This window comes from Anneissia japonica, unplaced genomic scaffold (genome assembly GCF_011630105.1).
Source record: "Anneissia japonica isolate Jap-2015-1 unplaced genomic scaffold, ASM1163010v1 scaffold288277_len221691_cov202, whole genome shotgun sequence".
NCBI lineage: Eukaryota > Metazoa > Echinodermata > Crinoidea > Comatulida > Comatulidae > Anneissia > Anneissia japonica.
Genome location: NW_022752073.1, coordinates 4296 through 12662, shown reverse-complemented (window position 1 = coordinate 12662; position 8367 = coordinate 4296). Strand labels below are relative to the sequence as shown.

The window sequence follows — 8367 nt, the reverse complement described above, 5'->3', positions numbered from 1 at the left end:
CCCCTGATAATTGCATTTTATATGAAATTAGGATATAATTCTACTTAAGTCCTAAGCACAATACAATTAGACAACAATATGACACTCACAAATGACGGAACTGAGACTATGGGTATCCTTGAATTATTAATGAATGGACCTGACAACCATGACACTGATAGCCGAGTACCCCTAGTAACAGACGAGAAGATTGGCTGAAATTGTGTAAAAATAACTGTGTAGGCCTACATGCGATATACTGTATGGTTCATACAATTACTAAACAAACAAGAAAATTTATGGATTTAGCCAATAAGTTCAGTATTTTTTTGAACTTAGCCACGTTCTAGTTTGCCCCGATATACCCACACGGAGCTAGCCCAACAAGAAACATATTGACGCTGAAAAAACTACCAAATTCCGATGCTCTAGATTTGACCTTAATGTGTCTTTCAGAAACAAGCCTGGCATTGTTTTCACGTCTTTAATATCATATTAATGAGACATGCTCTAACCCAAGATTGAAATATAAACAAATAGAACATTACAACTGTGTACTGTAATGTTAATGACAGGGGCCTAGGTAATGGTAATAAAAGAAATTCTTCGAAAACCTGTATTTTGTTTGAGCCTCAATTTAAATTGTATAATAGGCCAACGTAGATAGAATGTCAATTCAGGTAAATGAACTTGCCCATGAATTAGGCCAAACCAACGTCATTATTATGGACAGGATAGGATTTTGTTTAGACAATATTTTTAACGTAAAATTAGAGTTACTTCGTTGATTATATTAAAAATATCAAGCCATGATATTAAAAGACTTAAAAGTCTTTTAATATGAAATTGCTATATCCATTTCTTACCATTATTTAACATACCGGTACCAGGCTTTTGAAAGAGAAACAATTATTATGGTATAGGCATATAGCTCGTGAATTACTTTCTTATAAATACTCTCAAAACAACACCCTTAGACCCATACTTTCACTAATGACTACTTTCGATTCGTTATAAACACAGTAGCTCTAGATATTTGCCAATGGGAGGTTCAGCAAGTCCGACAGAGTATTGCCGGACAAAGCAACAGCCTGAAATCGGTCAAGGTGCCGGAATAAAATCGGTAATGAGGGTCATAGTGTTTTTTCCCAATTGAAAAATATTTAGTGCCCGGTTTACTGGTAAATTTGTCCATATAAAGCCAGCTTAGCGCGCGCAAAGTGAGGTATTGCCTCTTTGAAGTTGAGTTAAAATGGCTTCAAAAAACAACAATACATATAACCATAGCCTAGGCCTGGATCGACTAGAACAGTGGAATGTCATTCATTTTTGAAAGAAGGCCAGCATAGGCTACCTAGGTCTAATAAGTGTGTGTTTTTTTTTTTATTCTACCAATACACAATTTTCACTGGTTGGTCAGTTATTTTTACTGGTAAAATTGACGGTTAAAACGGCTTCGGGAGAATACTGGGTCATGAGCGAAAATTTGCTGGTATACTGGCACAAAATTGTCCTTGTAGCCCCTAACATTTTAGGGACTGCAGTCAGAATAACTTTGGTTAGGTCGGCAAATTGATAATTTAGTATTCAGTATTCTTTTATTGTCATTTACATATTTACATTGGAATATCACTACAAGGATCGGCTCCGAGTAGAAAAGTATCAGTAAAGAGTTGATTACAAGCTGTAAATGCAGCATAGGCCTAGTACAAAGAAATGAAATAATAATGGCCTTGCTTAAGTTGACATTCTCAGTATTTATGACGATTTAAAAATTCAAAACCTCTTCCCAATTTATGCTCATCCAACAAGCTTTTAATGAAAGTTCAACGAACTCATTATACCGTCGAAAATTTAATAGCATCAGCATTAGTATGTACCAGTACGTATGGTACTCAACGTTCTCTTTACGCCGTTTATTTGCTTATTACACGGTTTTGTCTCTACGGGATAGATTTCAGCATTACGTGGCCGCAATTGTCTTAAGAGAGTGGTATTGTTCGTACGCCAATGATTGTTTATTTTGATCCTAATGGTCGCCCACACTCTTGGCTGTCATCTTAAAACACATCTTTTAAATAATAATTTTGGGTATAGGAACCTGTTTCCCCTTTGTTCCCCATTCCTGTTTTGTTAAGGAAGTAAATACAATTATTATTTAATTTTACAATTAACATGGAATAATAATCCAGAGTAAACCAAAGAGGCCCTACTGTAATAAATGGGACTACACCTTCTTGATTGAATCATATAGGCCTACACCTTCTATTTTTTTTTAAACCAATTGTGTACGGAGGAATAAGAGGGCGTAGGCCTATATACCAGCTTGGCTTCATAGCTGAGAGTTTTAGGTTCGACCCAAAAAGACAATACGCTTTTTTTAAATTTTTTTTTTAAAGGTTTATTAAAACGACTAAAGGGAAGCCATTTTTTACTGACCAATGAAAATAAGTAATAATTGGCGTGGCAAGCCCGAGATATGACAGTTGACATTTGGATGCTAGTGATACACAATGTAATAACAATGAAATAAACAAAGGTATTTAAAACTAAAGACAATTTGGGTGTGGATGGTTTTAGGTTCGAGTCCCAACAATGACAATAACTTTTTCTAAAAAATGTTTTAAAACGACTGATAGAAGCCATTTTAACTGCCCAATCAAAATGAATAATGTTTTGGCATGACACGCCCCAGATATACAGTTGACAAGATGCTAGTGATACACGGGATAACAATGAAATAAACAAATATGTAAACTATGGGTGTGGTGGTGTATTCACAGTTAATATGGATAAATTATAATCTAGATATTCTTAAGCATCTAAATTATAATTTAAAAAAACAACTTGGGTGTGGTGGTGTATTTACAGTTAATATGGATTAATTATAATCTAGATATTTTTAAGCATCTAAATTATAATTTAAAAAATAAGTAAAGTTTAGAGAGAATGAAGGTTCTTAATTAGGACTTGGTTTGCAATGACGTACAATATAACCAGGTAATCTATTGCCTGGAAAAGTCAATATACATGTATTAATATTATTGTAGATTGGCTTCCTTAAATGCCATCCATTTCGCCCACGAACTGGTTCTAAAACGGTCATACAACGTTTTCTTTGCTTAACATACGCATAAATTACCGTACTGTTCCTTTTTTTTTTCTAATTTTGCATATACTTTGGCTCGTAATGAATTGAAGTATTTTTGAAAAACAGTCTGTAAATCAGGGCAATTGTTTCAATTTGTAGGCCCTATCATTAAAAGTTAGTAGAATTTGGTTTTTAAGAAGCAGTTTATTGTTGACACTAATTGACAGATATTTAACATTTTAACAACTTTGAATTGTAGGAAGCAACACTGTCAAACTGCTTGACATCATAGGACCACTTTACGGATCTCTGCATAACATTTATTTCTATTTATTTAGTATTATGTTCATGTCCGTAGGATTACACATTTCCGTTAGATCTAAATGTATTTTTCTTAACTGTGCATTTCTGGATTATTTACTGCTTGTTTCCTTTTTGTAAAGCGCATTAAGGTTTTTCGTGGAATGCGCTATAGAAGTATGGAAGAATTATTATTATTACTATGATTATTATAATTATAATTATTATTATTATTATTATCACCATCAGCATCATCATTATTTCCATTGTGCCCTTCGGAAAGGCACTCTTCTCACCCCCATAAGTATAAAAACTACAAATGGGTATGAGGTAGATTTATTTATTTATTTATTTTGGTATATAAGAAACGTACAAAACGGTAGTACACAGCTAAAAATGTTTGTATATAATTAATAGGGGGCAAAAACGAATCTAATAATTTAAGCTATTATAAAATACATTGCATATTTAATTAGATTAAAAATACTTCAATTCATATTTACAGCCAAACGATTAACTGGATTTGCACCATTATCAATTCCCCATGGTGCTAAGTATGTGTTCCGCTTGATCCAATGAACGAGAGTTAAATCAAAAGCCCGTTGTGGCATTTTAAAGCGCCAAATAAGGCTAACATATCATGTTTAACAATTGACATTTTCAACGTCTAGTGTGCTATTATATGATCAGCCTGAATAGTCAGCTTAAAAGTCATAGTTTAAATGATTAAGTATATAAATCTCTTACCTGTAACACGCATAGAAATACGAGAAACTACTGGTATCCATTGTGCATGCCATACGCCTACCAATTTGCAGATTAAGAGCAGAGCAAACGAACCAAAATCCTAAAAAATGAACCAGCCTGGGTTGAGTCTATTTTCGCTGTATTTTTCTCGTCACTATCTTAATATTATGGAGAACAATTAGATAACTAAACTTTATTCTGAATAATAATTTACTAAAAAAAAACTCTACTTGCTAGTGATTATAACCAATGCGTGACCAGGCTCTTCAGTACAGGAGGTGACTCGGCTTGGTTGCGTTAACCAATCTCTTTGTTGACTTGTAAGAAGTGGGAGTGTTTTACAGAAATCTTCTTGCTTTGATTTATTCTGCGATAAAGAATCGGTTGAAACAAGGACTTATATATACTGGTTCAAATTGCATTGATTGCGGCCAAATTAGCTTGAATAATATGAGTTACGATCTAGGAGAAGACATGCATACTGTATTGTGAACCGCAAACACATTACATAAATCCAGGCACGCACGCACTCTATACTGATTAGGCCCTATTCTTAGGCCTATTACCGTAAAGCCACGAATCGAAGCCCAGTGGGCTTAATCTCGAGATGAAGCCCATCTGGGATTGAAGCCCTCACCTCCTCCTCATTAGTTTGCAAAATCAGCCACGAAAAGAAGTCCATGGGCTTCTTTTCAAGATAACATGGGATTTTTTTCGGGATAGACTCTGCATTAATAAAAAAAATATATATATAAATTAAAAATAAGCTTGGTTTATACAGTAGTTTAGGTGATTTAATGCCAGTATACCAGGGCTTCAATTCGAGGTTTTACGGTATTCATATTATTAAAATAGACTTAAAGATAAACGAGTATGTATTAACTCGTCAGTACTTGTATAATTTATATTATTACACCAAGGAATGTCGAACTTATCTAATTAATGTTAATATATAGGCCTAATTTTAAGTCGAACCTACTGACAGGAATTAAGACGCGACCATAAAGAAAACCTTAGTTAATAGTTGGACTCGCATATACCGTCTCTATGTACATACTGTTATAGGGCAACAATATTTAATGTAATTTTTTACAAGGCATGGCATAATATTTCGTGTCTATGCGTCGCTGATCTAAACGCGTACCGGCAACGTGACGAGTTTAGTATGGGCGTGACGCGCTAAGCATGTGGATATGAGAACGGACGGATATGAGAACAACATACTAAACAACCATGATGTCGTCGAATCGTGTGTTCCTGCTTCCCATCACTTCCCCTCTTTTGATATATTATATAATATATTTTCATCATCAATTCAACTGTATGTAGGCCTATCAAACACTGTTATAATAATATTTATAATATTATAATTTATAATATACGGTAGTCTTTGGACATGGGACTAGTATCGATCCTAATCATTGATCCTTGTCATGCGTTGATGGCATTATCGTGGTTATCGGTATATATGAGGTGTTATCGAGCTTTGATTTGGCGATTTGATTTGATTTATTTCGAAATTCTCACAACTAAACAGAGTACAGAATTAAACGAATTAAACAACAATAAGAGAATTTCAGGATAACTCTTTAAGCATTTCTGCTTGTTTCCGAAGGGGTCCCGTTACAATAATAATAAACGCAACAATGACATATAACAGAAAGAAGGCCATGGCCTAAAATAAGCAACAATGCAAACAAAACCATACTAAAAAATGTAAACAATTAGCTTGGAAAGAGAATTCTAAATAATTAATAAGGTAGGACAAATATTTATATATGTAAATAACATCATCAATTAGTATTACATTTAATTTTATTATTATTTTACAATACCTTATTATTTAAGAAATTTAAAAGGAATTATTCAATTCAAAAATATAAAAATTCAGTGATTACAAAAATATAATATATATATGAGCATTTGATTATTTAATTATATACAATTACTTATCTAAAAAAGTAAAATTAAGAAACATTGTTTAATTAAAAAATAGATATGCTAGTATAAATTCAATGAAGTCAAAAAACTGATTAGCCTATCTATTTACATTAAATAATTTAATTATGTACAATTACTTTATCAAGCGAATAGGATATAAAGTTTGATTACACTACAAGTTACACTACAGGTTAAATTTTGAGAAATTCAATACAATTTTCAAGATTGCCAAAAAAATTAAATATAATAAGGAATGGTCATTGCGATATTAAATTACAACAAATTACACTACAGGTTAAATTTTGAGAAATTCAATACAATTTTCATAATTGCCAAAAAACTAAACATTTTAAATAATTAATATTCTAATGTACAGTTATTTCAGTGTTTCTATATAACTTTGTAAAGTTTTTGTATAGATAGTCTATAGAGGGCTCTCGTCAGATATTTAAAGAAACACAATCGATATGACCAAATTTGCAGCCAAGTCATTTAACTTATATTCTAATAACAGTAGGACTACGTGGAGTCGTATTTACAAACAATATTATTAGGCGTCAATAAACTGCTACCACTATTTCATCCTACATTCTTAAAGCTGGGCTCCGGAGGAAAAAAAATACTAAGAATTTTAGGTATTAGGTGATGTCCTTGTGGGGCGCCTTGGTCATTTTGGAAAACCTTATAGGCCTATACCGTATCACATTATTATTATTATTGTTAACTGAAAAAAAAGGGGAGGGGCGTAACCAAATCATTGTTCCCTCCGGAGCCGACCTGACTTTAAAGCCAGGCTCCGGAGGAAAAATAGTTTTTGATTTGTTGAGGCCTACAATTTTTTTAAGGCACAAAAATCATATTTGACGAAAAACTGTGGTTACATGGATACACATTTTTGAATATTTAATGGGGAAAGGTGAAAAAGGGTGGTTACGCCTCTTTTCTCCCAGTTTTTAAATATTCAAAATAACTGATAGAAAAATATGATTTTTTTTCTTATTCCGTTTTAATTGTGGACCACATGAAATGAAATGAAATGCTCAACAATTGTACAAATCAAGAAATTTAGACGTGTTTGACTCGCTTCTGCTACTCACTTTCCGTGTATCTACTCCTCAAAAAAGAGCACGACGGTGGATGCCCATGTGTGGCGCTCTCATTGACTGATATTTCACTTTACCGGTCTAAATACTTACCTTGCCATACTAATGTACTTCATATGATGTACCATCTTATTAATAATCTACATTATTTTAAACTGTACGTTCTTGTAGACGGTTGAAACTATACCAAATAATCTGATCGCACGACAACCAATTTGAATACAGGCCTAAAGAAACTTTTAGAACGCGATAATTCTTTAAAAAATAACTACGTGGTAGCCTAACATCATTGAATTCCTTTGGATTAGGCCTTTCTAAGGCCCCATTAAAAATTATTAGTTTATCACCCCCTTCCTCATCACTTTTAGGAAAATTCTGATTTTGTTTTGTCTTTTTAATCAACATACCGTATATTTTTATTTTAAACGGTCGTTTTTCCATCTTTTTTCACTTGAAAAGATGAGCATTTCTTGCAAATATGTTTACTGGTACAACAAAAACATAATTTTTTAATATAAATTTGATTCCATTCTTATGAATTTTTATATAGGCCTATTTGTCCCTAACTATTGATTTACTTGCGAACATCGGTAAAATGGGGGCAGAGTTAGCAAAAAACAAAAAAAAAACCCAAAAAAAACCCCAAAAAAAACCTTCCTCCCTCATCAGTTTTCATTCTTTGATAGACTAATAATAGACTAATAATAATGTTGTGTCTTCTTAATAATGTGACCATTATAATAATAATAATAATAATAATAATAATAATAATAATAATAGACTAATAATAGACTAATAATAATAATAATAATAATAATAATAGACTAATAATAGACTAATAATAATAATAATAATAATAATAATAGACTAATAATAGACTAATAATAATAATAATAATAGACTAATAATAGACTAATAATAATAATAATATTAATAATAATAATAATAATAATAATAGACTAATAATTCTTTGATAAACTAATAGTTCTTTATGGAGCCTAATCAATACTGTATTTTTTCAGGTGATCCTTTTTATCTGGAGTGACTCGTGGATAAACAAACCAATCTGATATTATATTCTACTGTACGGCATAATGTTCTACCATGAGTGTCATGTAGCGATAAAACATGCTTCAATACGTGATGATTATCATGTACGCCTATAAAGTAGTGATAATTACTGACATTATATCACCAGCCTACTGT

The 8367-nt window shown here is 32.2% G+C and overlaps 1 protein-coding gene across 1 annotated transcript in view; it reads right to left on the bottom strand.

The window, feature by feature from the left end:
• Positions 1 to 4322, bottom strand: part of LOC117122105 (ETS-related transcription factor Elf-3-like) — an 18605-nt gene extending 14283 nt beyond the window's left edge. Inside the window, exon 1 of the mRNA XM_033267580.1 lies at positions 4118 to 4322. Within this exon, the coding sequence (XP_033123471.1) occupies positions 4118 to 4170 (53 nt within the window). The 5' untranslated portion in view covers positions 4171 to 4322. The remainder of the gene's footprint in view (positions 1 to 4117) is intronic.
• Between the last annotated feature and the right edge of the window lie 4045 nt (positions 4323 to 8367).